This window comes from Pinus tabuliformis, chromosome 3_1, assembly GCF_031772625.1.
Source record: "Pinus tabuliformis cultivar Carrire ecotype Pingquan chromosome 3_1, CPIR1, whole genome shotgun sequence".
NCBI lineage: Eukaryota > Viridiplantae > Streptophyta > Pinopsida > Pinales > Pinaceae > Pinus > Pinus tabuliformis.
The window spans coordinates 129,812,972-129,831,378 of NC_142301.1; the positions used below are offsets into that span (position 1 = coordinate 129,812,972).

The window sequence follows — 18,407 nt, forward strand, 5'->3', positions numbered from 1 at the left end:
ATTTGCAGATTATACTGGAAACGTTCCACATATTCTTCTAATGTTTCATTTGGTCTAGCTATCATCTGAAATATTTCATCTTTCAGTTCTCTAGACCTACAGTAATCTTGATATTTCTTTAGGAAAGATTCTTTCATTTGTTCCCAGTTATTTATAACTCCACCACCTAAACCCATAAACCATCTTAAAGCTGCCCCTTTCAAAGTGGAGGGGAACAATTTTAATTTCTGGGGGTCAGTGGTGTAATCATATCCCCTGCATAGCACATCAAATTCAAATAGGAATGCATCGGGGTCCTATGATGTAAGTCCGTGAAATGTAGGAATGTGTTGAAGGGGGATTGCTTTCATAGGAGCATTTGTTGCGGAATCCACTACGGGGTATTGTAATGTAGAGGTTTGGGTGTTTGGCAGATTTTGAGCCATTGGGTCAAATATATGCCAATAACCTTCCGGAAGATCTAAGAGGGTATTCCTAGGTTGAGGAAGAATATTTTCAACAGGAACCGTTTTAATAGCACTTCCTCTATCTGGAATTTTTGTTTGAGGAAATAGGGTGTCTTCAATAAGAATTTTTACCGCGCTCCCCTTGTCTGGGCTATTTAATGGCTGAATTATCCTAGGAGGAGATCTTGGCTCCCCAATTTCCCCTGTTTCTCCTTCTCCTTCACAAAGATTGCTTAGATTCCCTTCCTGCAGTCGTTCTGGAATAGAATTTTCAATTTCTTGAAAGTCTTGTTCGTCAGTCTGACTATGCACCTCAGCAAAGGCTTCAGATGGTGAGCCTGAGGCCTGAAGGGAACTAGTAGGTTGTTTGGAAGTAACTTTCCTGGGTCCTACTGAAGGCTGAGATTCGGCTTTCTTATAGATTTCGTCTATGTATGTCGATCGACCAAGGGTCACCGGTCCCTTAGCTTTTTCTGGTTTCAGTAACGGTTTGGGATTTTTCTCTAGCTTTTTCTGCTTAGTCATGCACTCAATTTAACTACTAAATTTTAAGCAGATAACAGCAAATCTGCAGGAAAGCGGGCAAAGGAGCAGGGCTTTTACATGCTCCGCACGTAGGTTCTTACCTTCCGTTTTCAAAACCCAATTCTTCCCTAGCAGGTTCGTACACTACTCTGAGAAAGACAAATGGCTACACTCCTTCCCCGGCAACGGCGCCAAAATGTAGAGCTATAAAAAGGGTCTCTTTCACCTCTAGTTACCTCACATTAATATGTCAATCTGGGATCGTCTGGTTATTTCAAAGGGTGTCTCAGTCTGAGGCTAGCATTTGCCAGAGTAATGCTTGTAGTACAACTATTTACGACTACGAAAGTAAACTAATGCAAGTCTACAACTTAACTACTTCAAAGGACTAAATCACACCAAGTATTGCATCAGCCAAAGGTTCGGTAGCAATAACCCATCCTTTTCATAAATGATGAGAATAGATCAGAGGTCTGGGAGCCAAATAGCAGATGTTGGGCTCGCTATAGCCTAGGATCGTTCTTAACGATTAGAAATGAAATAGCAGATAAAAGAAGTGATAATGAAATGGAACAGCACATCAGCCAAGGGCTTGGTAGCAATAACACATCCCTTTCATAGCTGATGGGAGCATATCAGAGGTCTGGGGACCAAGTAGCAGATGGTGGGGTCCTCTATAGCCTAAGTCCATCCTCAAGAAATAGCAAATTAGCAATCTGGAAATGGAATAGCAAATTGAAATGGAACAACAAATAAATGGAACAGCAAGTAAATGGAACAGCAAATAAATGGAACAGCAGGTAAATGGAACAACAATTCAAGAATAGAACAGTAATCGAAATAAGTAATAACTGAGTTCTTTAAGCTGAAACTCTATTTAACCATGCCAATCAAAACACCAATCCCTCAATCTTATATGATGGAACAATACTATAGAACCTTAGAAACACACCATACTTAATCTGCTTCTGTTAAAACACATACGATTGTATCTCATAATAAAGAATAGTCACATTCGATACCCATGTAAAACAGATCTTTCCAGATGACTTGTTATAATGCAAAACACAATCGTGAAGAATTATGTAATAAAGTAACAGTGTCCTGTAGGGATTAATCAATGCTTAAAGAATTGGTAAAATAACATAGCATCGATATAAAGTTCAAGAACACGAAATGACTTAATCACAACAGAGCATGTAATAGAATATTCTCAAAACACAGCAGATTACCAGAGTACGTCTATGAACAAACCACACGGAAACCACACATAATAATACAAGAGCAAGTGTCCTCCAGGGCCGGGCCCTTAGCCTCCAGGGGTACACCGCTTAAGATAGATCCAGGCTCAAAGATAAAAGAGTGAACAAGTCTGTATTAAAGCATGCAATAAAATTACAGGAACTCAAGTCTTCAACCAAACATAAAGATCATATTCGTGATCTTCCTTAGAAGAAATTACACCCAAAAAGATCCTCCCTGAAGCCAACAGTGCTACCCCTTTTATAGGGAAGATGGTGGAGATATCTAGGTACAGAAAATAGGTAAAATAGCGATCTCTCAGGATCTCAGATCCCGAGGGATTCGTAGAATCATTAATACTGCGTTACTTCTTCCCTTTTCTGTTTCGTGTTGGTATCTCCGCGTCCTTTCTTGGGTTGATTCATTGTGATCTGGTTCGTTTCCGGTCTTCCGTCGAAGGGACAGCAGTTAGCTCATCCTTGTCTTTACTTTTGGAATGGCCACTTCCCGTATTTCCTCCCTCCTGCACATAGAAATGATGACTATCAGTGCTTTTCATTAATCTCTCGTGTTTCGTTATAAATTCTTATCATTATCTAGATTTCTCATGCAAAAGGCTTTTGAGTTCTGATGAAAAGATACCAAAATGACCATCGAAACATACCTTCCTTGGTACTCCACAAAGAGCGTGGCGGTAAAGGGTTAATCTGCCTCGCGTGTTGCCTGGGTCCGGTAGCTGCGAGGTCCATTCTTCCATCTCCGGGTCAGACGGTTCCTCTAATACTCTGTCCTCCATGGCATCAATAATTTTCCTTATGTCTACATTTGTCTCTAGATTGTAAACCTGTTCAGCTTCATGCACCGCCATGCTGATCGATTTGTTCCCCCTTTTCCGTCTTCTCTGTGCCTGATTACCCTCCTCGTTGATGATTGGTTGTCGGGGTCTACCTCTGCCTCTCTGTTCATGCGTCTTCCATCTTCTGCCCTTTCTGCCTCGCTTAGTTCCTTTGCTGCTCTGCCCTGTTTCAAAATGCTTGCTCCTGAAACCTTCCCCCTGGCTATACTCCATATCATCTGAGCTCTCTATTTCGATTTTTACGCGGCCCCGTTCGAAACGCCTGTCGCCTACTACCTCCCTCTCTTCCTGGACTGTCTTATCCCTTTTCTCAACCATTTTGGTGCGATTGAGGCGTTGATTATGGTTCCTCTGCCACGTCTCCTCTTTTCTCACAACCTTCTTCGAATTCTTGTTGCCTGTCATTCTTCTCCTGTTCCGCCTTATAGAATTCTCGCCACCTTTTCGCTTATGATGGGTTTGCTCTCCACTTCTTATCTCCCTTACGCCTTGAATGATGGTTTCTTCGGTGTTTTCCGGTTTTCGTTTTGGGCCGCGTCCCTGCTGTTCTGAATTATCATTAAATGCTGATGTCAGGGAGTTGAGGCCGCCGTCCTTCTATCCTGTCTTCGCTGCCGCATGAACCTGCCTTATTCTCCTTCTCCTGCTCCACGCAAATTTTTGATTACCATTATGATGTTTCATGGTTATCGTTTTCTATGAGTTGTTTTAAGCCGTCCCATCTTGTCATCGTTGTTTGATTAATCCAGCTATCATCCACTTTCGCCAATGATTCTTTACTTCCCCAATTAGCCAAGAAATACGCGGGTTTATTTCCTTCTCTTCTGACATGAGAGATGATCTTGTATTCGATCCCTTTCAGGGTTTCCTCGATTTCATGGACTATACTTGCTATTCTCCAGCTTTTAACTACCTTTGATCCAGGTGGATGTTGGTGGCCACCCACCAACCCATTTGGACCCCCACAACTGTCTCTTTCAGTCTTTTCAGTTTCCTAAATTGTAGCACAGTTTACTATTTTTAGTAGTTTTTCGGGTCCTGAACTTCCGGAGTCGTTTTGAGGCCCTAAACGAGGTTTTTTTTGGAATCTGGGGCAACTTGGGTCCATGGACCCATGTTGCCTCCCAAAGTAGTAGTACTCGGATAGATCTTTCTAACGAGCTATCGTACGCATCAAACGGAGATCGTATGCCAAAGTTACGACCCCGGGAAATTGATGTACCAATTTACCCAAACGGGGCCCACAATTTGGCGTTTCATCTTCTAAGGTTAGGTTTCGGGATGTGAAGGGTTTTCCATTGTTTCTCAACAATAAATAGACCTTCGAGCCTCATTGTAACACAGTTCGGAACAGTTCAAAGGCATGTAGCCGCCACATCTCTTCTCAGAGATAAGCTACCATCGCCCGAGCTGGTTTCTTTCCATTTCTGTTTGTAAGCATATTTCCGTATTTTCCATTAATGAAATGAAGTATTATTTCCGCTGCATCTCTGTATTTATGGTTATCGCATCTCTGTATTTATGGTTATCTCTGTAATTTCTTGCATTCCTGTCTAAATCTGGATCAGTGGTATCAGAGCGGTCTGCTTTTTCTCTGTTTTTCTTTGCATTTCCCCAACGAGGTCGGGATATAAGGAGTTAGGGCTTGAACTGGTTGAACCTTTGCAAGACCAGCCTCGCAAATCCCGACGGCCTCCCATGGCGGATGAGAAGAAAGACGAGGGAGCAGGAGATCCTATCAAAATCTTGCTCGAAGAAGCCCTCGAGCGGCAAAGGAACGCGATGATGGATAGCTTTGCGTAGATCCTTCAGCGGCTACCCAGAGGCGACGCATCGGCTTCCAACAACGACTCTGGAAATGCCACACCGTTTAAGGTACAAGTTAATTTTGAAATCCCCATTTTCGAGGGTCAAATAGACGCAGATGCCGTAGATAAATGGTTAAATCTGCTAGATGGGTATTTTTCTGTTCACGAATTTTCAAGTCGGAAAAAGATTGTTTTCGCTCTTCTCAAAGCAGCCCCCCATGTCAAGGACTGGTGGGAAACCTACTGTGAGCAGAAGGATGAAAGTACAGGCTCACTATTTTCAGCCGCACCCACTTGGAATGACTTCTGGGATGCCATCAAGGAGCAGTACTACCCTGTCGGAAGCTATGAGGACAAATACATCAAATGGACCACACTGCGGCAGGGACGAGACCAAGGTGTGCCGGAGTTCACAAACATTTTTCATACCCTTCGCACACAGTTAGGTATCAAAGATTCTGAGCTGCATCTGGTACTCAAATACCGTGGCTGCCTACACAAATACATCCAAGAAGAGATGGTGTTCTTGAACATCTCCTCACTCGGCACAGCATACCGATACGTTGTCAAAATCAAGCAAAAGTTCAAACAGAAGAAGCGAGACTTTGGATCTGCAAATCCGAAGCCCAAAGGACAAAGCCAAGGCGGGGTGACCCAAGACAACCCGTCGAAGCTGCAAGAAAAGAACAACACCACGAAACCGAAGAAGGACACAGGAAAGTGGTGTGAGTTCCACAAGAGTCTCACTCATAACACAAGTGAGTGTCGGACCAAGCAGTCGCTGGTGGCTGAGTTGAAGGCTTCCGAATCAGATGCATGTTCTGATCCTGAGCCAGAACCCGACAAGGGGAATGGCAAAGGGAAGCAGATCATTGATGCGGATCCCAGCGCCACTGTTGCCACCGCAAAGATCTAGAAAGATGAGCCCGAAAATCCAGAGGAAGGGGAGCGTCTTTTCCACTCACAGATGTGGGTGAAGGGTTCGCCGCTACAATTCATTGTCGATAGTGGCAGCCAAAAGAACCTCATTTCAGTAGAGGTCGTGAAGCGGTTGGGCCTACTGACTACACCACACCCACAACCGTACAGTATCGGGTGGCTTCATGAAAGACGAGATCTCAAAGTTCGCCAGCAGTGCCGCCTTCCCTACAGCATCAAGCCCTTCAGAGATGAGGATACCAGAGGTAGCCACACCTACTGCCACCTCTTTGATCACTACCAAAAAAGGCAGCAAGCTCATATCACAGACCAGGAAATTCATCTGTCTGGTTCACTCCCAAAGTAAGGGGAAGATCGTTGCTACATCCATGACCCCTGCAAAGGGTTCCTCTATGCAGCAGCAGCAACAAAGGAATACAGTCATGGCAGAACACAGGAACAACTTCTCCTCATCCACAGGGATACCGCACAAGCTTCAAGTGGGCAACGAAGTCTGGTTGCATCTGCAGAGAGAACGCCTTACCAGAACCCATCAGAAACTTAGGCGACTCCGACATGGTCGTTACACTAGTACCAAGGCTACGGGAAATAATGATTGGAAGTACAACATTCCTCCATTCCTTGGCTTGCACCAAGTGTTCAACGTGGACCATCGTCGACCATGCTTCCCACCATTTCTGGACACATCAGAGATTGCAGAACAGCTCACCAGAGAACCAACTCAGCGGAAGCTTCCTCATCTCAGGGAGGAACTCAACGCAATGGGGACCATTGCCTCCTAAGGGGGGAGGAATGATCCAGGTGGATGTTGGTGGCCACCCACCAACCCATTTGGACCCCCACAACTGTCTCTTTCAGTCTTTTCAGTGTCCTAAATTGTAGCACAATTTACTATTTTTAGCAGTTTTTTGGGTCCTGAACTTCCGGAGCCGTTTTGAGGCCCTAAACGACGTTTTTTTGGGAATCTGGGGCAACATGGGTCCATGGACCGATGTTGCCTCCCAAAGTAGTAGTACTCGGATAGATCTTTCTAACGAGCTATCGTACGCGTCAAACGGAGATCGTATGCCAAAGTTACGACCCGGGAAATTGATGTACCAATTTACCCAAACGGGGCCCACAATTTGGCGTTTCATCTTCTAAGGTTAGGTTTCGGGATGTGAAGGGTTTTCCATTTTTTCTCAACAATAAATAGGCCTTCGAGCCTCATTGTAACACAGTTCGGAACAGTTCAGAGGCATGTAGCCGCCACATCTCTTCTCAGAGATAAGCTACAATCGCCCGAGCTGGTTTCTTTCCATTTCTGTTTGTAAGCATATTTCAGTATTTTCCATTAATGAAATGAAGTATTATTTCCGCTGCATCTCTGTATTTATGGTTATCGCATCTCTGTATTTATGGTTATCTCTGTAATTTCTTGCGTTCCTGTCTAAATCCGGATCAACCTTCTCCCACTGTTTCCCTTGGATTAATTTCCTTACTGTACTAATGACCAGGGCAGAATCTCCTTCGATCTCTACCTTCCTATATCCATTTCTTATGGCAATTTTGAGACCCTGATACACTGCCATAAATTCCGCTTCGTTATTACTCATTGTTCCTCCATGTTCTGCATAGATCCATTCTACCTCTCCTTGTCTGTTTCTGAAGACTCCTCCAAATCGTGCTGGACCTGGGTTCCCCTTTGCTACCCCGTCGAAGTTGAGCTTGATAAACCCTTCCGGTGGCTTACGATAAACTGCATGACTTTGGCCCGCTATAGGTTGGTGCTGCTCGCTTTTTGATGGTAGATCATCCCTTGTTCCAAGTTCAGCCTTTTTAGGATTTCTGTTTCTTCCTCAGAGGTCTTCCAATCTTCTTCTGCTCAATTTTCTGCGAGGATTGATTCTCTGATTTGTCTTAGGGTTCTTTTCCAAACTTCTTCCGGATCTGATGATTTCCCCTTGAAGATTCGGCCATTTCTCTCTTTCCAAAGATTCCACACGTTGAAGCCTGCTGTCATGCTCCAAGCTCTTCTTACTACCTTGCTTTTAAACTTTCCTTCTCCCCAATCACATAGGGTTTGAATTATATCCTGTAGATTTCATTCAGTGGTTGAGAATAAGTTTCTAGTCTTTTCCCATTGGAATTAGGCCGCGCTGCATCCATTGAGAAGGTGTTCCTAGTCTTCTTCATCTAGATAACAAAGGCAGCATCTTGATGGACCTGAGAAACTTCTTTTTTGTATTAGATCCCAAGTTAAAATGCATTTCCTTCCTACCAGCCATACGAACATTTTGATCTTCGGCCACCATTTATTTCTCCATATCTTCCTCCACTTCTACTCTTCCTCCCCCTGCTCTTGCTGTATCTTTACTTTATAAGCTTCCTTTATGGTAAATGCTCCTTTCGTTTCTTTTCCCCATCGAAGGATGTCCCTGCCTCCTCTATTTTTTATTTTCCTAGAATCTAATTCCTTGCCAAATATAGTTTTTTGATCCTCTATTGCATTCCTATTCCATTCATCCATAGATTTCCATTCCCTCCATTCTTCGTTTCCTCTTTCTTCTATCCAATAATCTTTAACCCTAATGAGGTCTCTATCCATACCTGTTCTGTAGATTTCTTGCATTCCTTGTAGGTCCAACATTTTCTCCCTTTGTTGCCATGCTTCCTCCCAAAATCTCGCATTCTGGCCTCCTCTGATTTCCCAAAAAATGAGACCATCAATTAATTCCCTGATTTGAATGGTTAGGTTCCATATATCTGATCCCCGGGGTGCTTCTTGTTTCCTTAGTATTTCTTCCGGGGTGGATGGCATATTATATTTTGTTGTCCAGATTTCTTTGCACAGCTCCTTCCCCCCTTGCATCCATCTCCATCTTAACTTGGCTGCTAGAACTTGATTTAGGGTCCATGGGTCTCTTAGGCCAAGACCTCCTTTTTCTTTTGGTTTGGTTAGGTTGTCCCATGAACAGAGGGCCCATTTCTTTTGTTGCTTGGGTCCTCCCCAAAGAAATTTTCTGTAAATCTCTACCAGCTTATTTCATATTCCGTTTGGTGCTGCCATCACTGATAAGGGATATATCGGGATCGCCTGAATGGTGGATTTGAGCAGAACAACCCTTGCTGCCAAGTTCAGAGTGCGAAAAGTCCAATTTTCCAGTCTTTTCATGATCTTTTCCAGGATGCTCTTCCAATTTCCTATTTTGAGGGATGAGGAATCTAGCATAGTTCCTAAGTAATTAGTTGGGAGATCCCCTTTCCTATAACCCAAGATCCTGGTTAAATGATTCTTAATGGGTTCCAGTGTATTAAAGAAAAAGGCTCTTGATTTCTCATTGTTTACCTCCATGCCTGAGCCTTCCATGAATACCTCTAAAATTTTCTTTATCCTTCTCACCTCCTTCATGGAGGCTTTACAATATATCATGATGTCATCCACGAACTGTTGGTGGGTGACTGTAATTTGATTGCCGCATAGTCTCAGGTCCTGGATTTTCCTTTCTCTTAATTCTTTTTTGAATTATCTACCTAATCCTTCTGCTGCTATTATGAAGAGAAAGGGGGATAGGGGGTCCCCTTGTCGAAGTCCTCTTGTAGCATTGAACGTCGCTGATGGCGCCCCATTTAGCAAGATAGAGAAATTCGGGGTGGAGATCATGCTTAAGACCCATTTCACCCATCTGTCACAGAATCCAAAGGCTTTAAGGATAGTTTCTAGATAATTCCAGCTTAACCTATCATAGGCTTTTGACAGGTCTAATTTTATCAGCATTCCTTTTTCTTTCTTCGTTTTCAGAGTGTGGATTACTTCCTGGGCCACCACTAACCCATCCAAGATCTGTCTTCCTTCTACAAACCCAGTTTGCTCTGGGGAAATTATGCTTGGTAGAATCGATTTCAGCCTTTGTGCCACCACTGATGCCACTATCTTGTAGATAACGTTACATAAAGCTATAGGGCAAAAGCCTTCAGCTTGATCCGCTTGATTAGTTTTAGGAATAAGGGTCAGCAGGGTTGAGTTTATTCCTGGCCATATTCTTTGATTGATTCTAGCTTCCTCCACCACTTCTAAAACTTCTTCAGCAAGAAAATGCCACCCTGCTTGAAAGAATTCTACCGTATACCCGTTTGGCCCGGGAGCCTTGTTCCTTTTCATGTTCCTGACTATATCCTCCACTTATTCCATCGTAACTTTCCTCATTAAAGCCAGATTCTGATCTCTGGTTACCAGTTTTGGGATCTCCCTGCTTATCTTTGCTATGGCTTCTGATCTATTATCCTGAGATTCCTTTAATAGGTTTTTGAAATGATTGACCAGCACTTTTTCGATTTCTTCATGCTGGAGGACTCTCTGACCTTCTTGATTGTTTATTGAAAAGATTCGGTTTCTTTGTCTATGCTGTACCATTGCTTTATGGAAGAACTTAGTATTCTTTTCCCCTTCTCTAAGCCATTGAACCCTTGACTTTTGTCTCCATAAAATCTCTTCTTGTTTCCTTATTTCTTCTAGCTGGTTCAATATAATTCCTTCTTCCTTTGTTCTTTCTTCCTGTATGCCTTCTAGGATATCTATCTGTTGCAGCTCTTCCATTCTCTGCTCCAGGCGCTTTTTGTCTTCTAGAATATTTCCAAATTCTTCTTTATTCCACTTTTTTAGTTTATCCTTCATCTCCTTCAGTTTGAGTTGAAAGGTGTGCATCTTATTTCTTCCTCTTTGGTCACTCTTCCTCCACCATTCTTCAAGTTTCTCTACCAGTCCTTCATTTCTTAGCCAAAAAGCTTCGAATCTAAAGGGTTTGTTGGATGGTCTTTGCTTTAGATCTATTTCCATTTTAATCAGCCAATGATCCGATCCTATTACCGGGAGAATTGCGGCTTCTATGAATACATCCTTCATCATTATTTGTTCGGAGATTAAGAATCTGTCAAGTCGAGATGCAATTTGATTAGCTCCCCCTCTGCGGTTATTCCAAGTGTGGTTTCCATTTATGGTTTGAATATCGATCAGTCTCTGCTCCCTTATCAAGTCTCCGAACTGTTCCATTGCTTTATCCATTCTCCTTAGCCCTCCTCTTTTTTCCTCTGAGGTTTTAATCAGATTGAAGTCCCCTCCTACGATCCATTGTTTTCCAGGGATTAGACTTCTCAATGCTTTTAAATTTTGCAGAAAGTTTTCCTTTTCTCCTTGGATATGTGGCCCATACACCCCTGTTATAATAACCTCCTCCATAGTTCCTATTATCTTTGCTGTCCCTGTTAGTATTCTTGGGAAGCTTATCCAATTACTTAATTGAATTTCTTCAGGGTTCCAAATTATTACCAGACCTCCTGCGCTCCCGATCGCATCCTGTCCCATCATTTCATATCTGTTCTTGTTTCTATTCAGAATTTCTCTCATTTTCTCAGTACTTATTTTTGTTTCTTGTTCTATCATTATGCTAGGTTTTTCTTTTTTCATTCTGTCATTCAAATACCTCTATTTGCCTCTGCTGTTGAGGCCTCTTATGTTCCAGCTTGTGATGATCATCGTAACAGTTTCGGAGGGGATTGGAATACCTCTGAAAGAGGTATCACTCTTCCTAAATTAACTAGCATCTCTCCAACTTCTTGAATTGTTTCACTCATTATTCTTCTACCTCTTTTTTTACCTCCCTTGCCAATGCTGCTCATTCCTAGATTTTGTGTTTCCTGCTTCGCCATTTTCCCGTCTTCTCTATCTTCCATTATTCCTTTTTTCTCTTTATATCTTTGGAAAGCTTCTTTGTACATCTGTTTCTGATCCTCTGGGATAAATCTTTCATCGAGCCTCTTCCATTCCTGCAGAAGCTTCGCCATTACTTGTTCTTCTTCTTCTCCTTTTGTTTTCTGTGGGTCTATTTCCATTTCTCCTTGATCCTCTTGGTTTTCTCTTGGGCTTTCTACCCTCTCTTGATCCTTGTTCATTTGATATATCTCTTTCTCTGCATTATCCTTTATTACTTCCATTCATTCTGATTCCTCCTCCTCGTTTGCCTCTGTTTCTGCTTCTTCATCCTGCAGTATTTGAAACTTATTTTGGGATTCTGTACTATGGGTTCCTTTTTGCTTGCCCGTCTGTGTCTTGCTGTTTCCTCTCTTTTTCTTCCTTTGCACTTCTCTGAAATCCTCTTCCTCTTCTCCTGTTTTCCTTGTTGCATTTCTCCTCTCATTTTCCGCTTCCCTTTCCTTTTATGCTAGCATAATGGGACATTCTCGATATAAATGGCCATACTCGTGGCATCTTCTGCAACGAAATGGGATATGTTCGTAGTCAATTGGTTGGTGCCAGATCTCATCATGATATTCCAATTCTATTGTGTCTGGAAGTGGCTCTGTGATGTTCATGTACGCGCATATTCTAGCATATGTTGTATATCTTCCCCTCTTTGTCGACTCTGCCACTTTCACAAACGATCCTATTGCATTTCCTATGCCCTTAAGGATCTCTGGGTCCCAAAATTCTGTTGGTAGGCCGAAGAGTCTGATCCATATTGGGGTAGCTAACATTCTTTCCTTCTTTGGGTTGTAGCAGTCTACCCACTCCCTCATAAACAGTCCTGCATTGTTCATGAAGTAGGGTCCTTCCTCAAAGATCCTTTCCCTATCTTCTAGATTGGAGAATATTACTGTAAAAAATCCTTTCGCTCCCAACTTTACTTCCACATGTCCTTTTGGTTTCCACCTTTGCTGGATCCATCTAAGTAGATCTTTCTCTGCTGGCCAATATCCTACGAACTTACAGATCAAAGCATAATCTCTCATGTAGCTTCTATATTTCTCTAATCTATTGGGCAGAATTACAAACCTGGGTTTGTTCGTCGCCCTCGGCAGACATTTACTTGTTACTCCCGTTCTCCTTTGCGCTCCCGCTGCTGAAGTTTCTCCTTCATTTGTTCTATCTCCTTCCTTCTGCTGCTCCTTTCTCACTTCCCCCGTTATTGCTGCCTTGTAGGAGGGGATCTCTCCCCTCCCCTGCTCCGTTCCCATTTCTTTCAGTCAGAACTTGCCCTTTGATTATCCCGCACTCCTTAGTTTTTCGTCTTTTTCTTCTCCAGATTCCTGTGTTTCTGAGGTCCGCCCCCAAGGTCTGTCCTGGTGCGCTGGATCCACCCTCAAAAACCGTTCTTCCTTCCTTTGGCTGAACCCTCGTCTACCGATTTAACCTCATTTGAATGTTCTAAAAAAAAGAATATATTTATTGTTGTTTGCAACAAGGGACTTCCAGAAATCTAGATTTGGGAATAAGAAAACTAATCCAAGTATCTCAATGATTACTATGAATTTCCAAATTTGTTCCAATGATGAAATGATTCTTTTCATCCTATAAAATACCTTACTTCACCCATTTAACCCAATCATACAATAATAAATCATTAATAGTAAATGAAAAAATAGAAAAAAGACAAGAACAAGAGATGCATGTGAATAAGAAGTGAAAAGAAGAAATGCAAATGATACAAAATGGATTTGAGGCTCCTGGGATGACCAAGACCAAGCAAACTCATATTCCTATGAAGGAGATGAAGATTTAGAAGTTGAACATGCCACCAATCTTCATTATTTCCATCTATACAATTACATCCTTGCAAGAAATGAAAGTGGAGCTGCAAAAATACGAGCTTTCTCCACAAGAAGACTAAGAAAAATATACACCTAAAGGAAAATTCGACTTGGTACTTATACAGAATGATTAGGAAGCTTTCCCCATGAAATGAGGAGTATTTCCCCACCAAAATCCCTTAATTAGTGGAATTGGTTCACAATACTAGGAATCTGAATTAAATGACAAGGAACACATTCCTAGATTTTATCAATCATTGGAGCTCCAGAATCTATGAGATTATTTCAGAATACCTTCTTGATTTGTTATTTAATATTAATCCTTCTATAGTAGGGATAATGTCCCTAAATTATCTCCTCTTGCAAATCTTCATAACTTGCCCAATATTCTCACAATATTCCACAAAAATAAATAATATTAGGCACAAATATGTAATTATCCATAAGACTTCCTAATGAACATATTGAAGCTAAAAATATATTATCTAATGAAAAAATAGATGTTTAATGTGTTGAAGGATGGTCATATGGGCTTTAATTTATGTCTAATTTAGAGGCCCATCAGCTATGATCAAAGATCGACATAATAATAAGATTTTTTCACTCTCTTTAAGTAATGGGAAATTCCTAAACCCACACAATGATATTGCAAAGGAATTGATTTCTTATTATTAAACCCTTCTCATAGATCTTATTCATAACAAGGATGTAGCTATTCATTGCATCACAACTCATATCCCTATTATTTTTCTTTCAAAAATGAATGATGTACTAATGAGAGTGGTTTCTCTTGAGGAAGTGGAAGAGGTGGCTATTAGAAATGCCAAGGAATAAATAACCTAGTCATGATGGATTTACCACTAATTTCTTCCAATTTTAATCACCCTTCCTTAGTCCTTATGTTCATGACTTGGTGGAGGGGTCTCAATGATTAAATACATATGATCATGTCTTAATGCCACATTATCACTTTAATCCTAAGGGAGGAAGATCTCATGATCCCAATGGATTTTAACCCATAGATCTATGCAATGTGATATATAAAATCATCTCCTTTATGATTGTTAATAATCTAAAGCTACTTCTTAAGGATATCATCTTCCATGAATACTAGATTTGTTGAGTTTTGACAAAGATTGGATGGGATAAAAAGATGGAATTTTGATCAAGATAGACCTTTCCAAATCCTATGATAATCTTAACTAGAAATACCTTATATCCATCATATGGAATTTTAGCTTCTAGCCATCATCAATTTCCTAGATCTGTTTAATGATATCCACCCATTTCTACTTCATCCTCATACATGGATGCCATTCTATCCCTTTCAATCCCTCTATGCACCTCCATCAAGGGGATCCCAATTCCCCATTTTGTTCATTCTAGCTACTGAAGGCCTAGGAAGGTTCCTTTAATAGTCCAGCCGCAAATCCACTCTATAGGGTTTAAGGAATATTGTAATGATCTTCCCATTACCCATAAATAGTTCATGTATGATATATTATTATTTCCTTTGCTTACGGTGAAGGAAGCTCTAAAATTAAAATTTATCTTGAATATATTCATGGAGGCCTTTGGTTCATTTATTAGTGGAGACAAGTATAATATATTATTCTTCAATACATTTAGGGTGATCCAACACAATTTGGCTCAATTTAAGGAGCTCAAATTCATTCTCTACCCTAAATATATTTGGGAGCTCTATTGGCGGAAAATTCTCTTCAATTCTTCTATTAGAAGAAAATTATTCAAAGGATTACATCTAAATTAGATAGATGGGAATTCTGAGATATGAAATTGGGATGTCACATTGTCCTCCTCAAATTAGTTTAAATGGCTCTATTTATTTATCATATATTAGTTATGGAATCTCCAAAATTGATTCTAAAATCAAAGTCTTCCATTAGAGATTTTCTATGGAAGGGGATGAAGAAGGAAAAGAACTGATCTTTGGTGGCATGGGACAAGTTGTGTCTTCCAAAGTTAGTAGGTCGTATAGGCAAAAGGGATTTAGAGATACTCAATAATGTCTTTGGAGCCAAGTTGTGGTGGAAATAACTAGAAGGGGGATCATAGTTATGGAAACAAATTTCGGATCAATAATATGCATGCTCCTTTTCCCAATCTCAGAAAATGTGTAGTAATGATATCCCTCAAGGGTATTCAATACAAAATATTTCATATTGAAAAAATATAATAAATCCACTGACATGCATTATTGGAGATATGAGATGTGAAAACTACACTTAATTGGCAGGATTCTTGCCAACAATTGCCATGTTGTGGGATCAAGAGAAATTCAGATATTTAGAAAGTTATACCATGAGCAACAATGTGTTAGTATCGAAGACTCCTGGAAATAAGACCAACACATTAGTTCATAATATTAACGAAATGGGTTGAGGATTGGGTCCCTCATCCATATTTTTCTTCCTAGTATATCATATTTAGAGCACTCCATGACAAGAAAATTTCTATCTCTTAAGACCTAGATAAGCTCTAATGTGGGTATCTCCCAAGAGGCATGTTTTCATTAAAGGAAGGGTATGTTATTAGTATAGGATACCTTGATCTACCTCGTGATACCATTTCAAGGAAAATTTTGGTAAACCACCTTTGACATGACTTGGTAGCTCATTTCGCATGGTTGGTAGGGCATCACTGAATTCTGACTTGGGACTAACAAACAAAGAAAGAATATTCATGACCCTCTATCTTCCAATTCTGCTAGAATAACAAGTAGTCTAGGAGAATATATTGAATAATTGTTCTTATGTGGAACATGTATGTGGAAAATTTCAAGCTACCTTTAGCAACTTCAATTGAAATGGAACAATATCATGGAAACTATGGAATAATGGAGAAATGGAATGGCTACAAATCCAATTGTCAAGAGACCTTTAATATTAGCTCTAAGATTTATCCTATGGGTTGTATGGAAATAAAGGAATAGTAGAATATTCACATAATATTTCACTGAAGAAAATGCAGTTTCGACATATATCAGATAGAATATAAGGGAAACCATTCTCTACTAATCCTTGAATCAAGACAATTGGAAAGTGATCTCATAAGAAGCCATAATTTTATCTCTGTGGGTTCTATCCACTTCTATGATATCGTTATAGACCCCAAATACTACCCCCATTAATGGGTCTCCCCTTTTAGTTTCCCTGTAGCCCCCTAGTTGCTTTTTATAGTTAATTTTGATGGGGCTTCAAAAGGAAACCATGGCCAAGCTAGTTAGGAGGGAATTTTCTGCAATTGGGATTATCATGTCCAAATATTTTATGCAATCTATTATGGACTTATTAGTAATAATATGGTAGATTTCCTTAGGCTAGAGTGAGGTCTATTGGTGGCTATCAAAACGAATTTCTAGAAAATGTAGATAAATGGAAACTCTTGGCTAGTTATTAATATTGTAAAGAAGCTATTGAATGTAACCTTGATGAAGAAACTATCTAAAATTGGGAAAGATGGAAATCAACCACATTCAATATTTACTTATGTTAATCCCTTCCATCTTTACCTTTTAGTCTCAGTATTTTGGAAACAAGGTGGAAAACCTTCGCATGAATTTGGGCTACCATAAAAAAAATACAGATTTTAATATGTCCTAGACTATGGTGGGGAAGTATGGATGGAATGCTTCTTTATATTCCATTGTGTAGGATGAAAACAATCTTGAGTTGGGATAAATTAAGAACTAGTTGGTTAATGGCTTATGATAGGTTGATGTTTGTCCTAACTGTAATCTTTGTTGTGTTTGTGTTATCTATTTTCAGGATGGTGTTGGAACATATTGGGTAGACTCAGGTTTAAATTGAAAATCCAATGAAACCCCTAAAAAAGGGCCCTTTTGGTATTACCCATGAGTAGAGGAAGTCTCACCTAAGGCATATTATGAGGGTCTATAGGAACCAAGATAGTTCTACAATTACAAAGCGGACATGGGGCCAATGCTATCATTCGCAATACAATATAAGTTTTTAAGTAGACCTCTAATTGGTGTAGTAAACCAATCACTACTAGAAAATAATAGAGAATAAAAGATAATCCAAATAATTTATACCATAATGAAAAACAGAAAATAATCTATAATAGAAAATTATATTACTCCATAAATCCATTATTACAACACAATTGTTGCATCTCACTCGCCTAATCCATCAAATTACAATGTGACATCTTCAGAGAACACATACTATAAACATAAACACGATAAAACCTTTGTAACTTCACACTGTGGCCTTCTTTATAAGTTTACATTCTGCACACTGTCGACAAAAAAGCTAATTTTCCATGGGAAATCCCTTATACTATGGGTAAAAACCCCAAAGTCTACCCTAAAGTATTTCCTTCCTTTTCATATTTCGTGTGCTAATATTTAGTCGACATTACTAGGTGATATCCATTTGCATTGTGCCCCTTTAGCTAGAATACTGAAAACCCTACCTCAAAATTGCTACTCCAACAGGCCCCCAATACTCACCTACGCCTTGTCCAAAGCCACTTAGTATGATTATTGAGCTACTGATGGAATTATTTCTTTTAACTTTGCAATTAGTGCCTCCCATATTTTACTTACTATCAAGACCTCTTATTTACTATCAATACCTTTACTCCTCTCAGTTCCTTTTTCCTTGGTACATGGATTTGGGCATGTTGATGTCCTTTTAACAACCACTTCCACCAGATTCACCAATATGTAATGGCTATGTACTTATAGTGCACCGAAACGATTATTAATTTAATAATTTCAAAGATCCTGATGTTTTCCATAATCTCCCTCCTTTTTCTAGTTTTTACAATTTCCATGCCTCCACAAGTGCCTAAAGTTGTTCAATCCTTTGAAGATTGTGAGTCTGTTAGGTCACTATAATACTAGTGATTCCCCCATTACTATTGTAGTTGTATCCCTTATTAATATTTTTGTGCCTCTATTGTCCCCATATTGTTATTACTATGCCCCATAGAATCCCTCTATTGTTATTTTTGTGCCTTTATATTATTATTGTTAGGTCA

General features: G+C 40.2%; 1 protein-coding gene across 1 annotated transcript; it reads right to left on the reverse strand.

Moving 5' to 3' along the window:
• Positions 1-12,008: 12,008 nt before the first annotated feature.
• LOC149186103 (uncharacterized) lies at positions 12,009-12,806 on the reverse strand. Its single transcript, XM_089409230.1, has one exon. It carries the CDS (start codon positions 12,804-12,806, stop codon positions 12,009-12,011), a length of 798 nt encoding a protein of 265 aa, XP_089265356.1.
• Positions 12,807-18,407: the final 5,601 nt, after the last annotated feature.

Coding starts and splice junctions, on each gene's coding strand:
- LOC149186103 (XM_089409230.1), bottom strand. CDS start 12,806: ATGGGAACGGAGCAGGGGAGGGGAGAGATCCCCTCCTACAAGGCAGCA.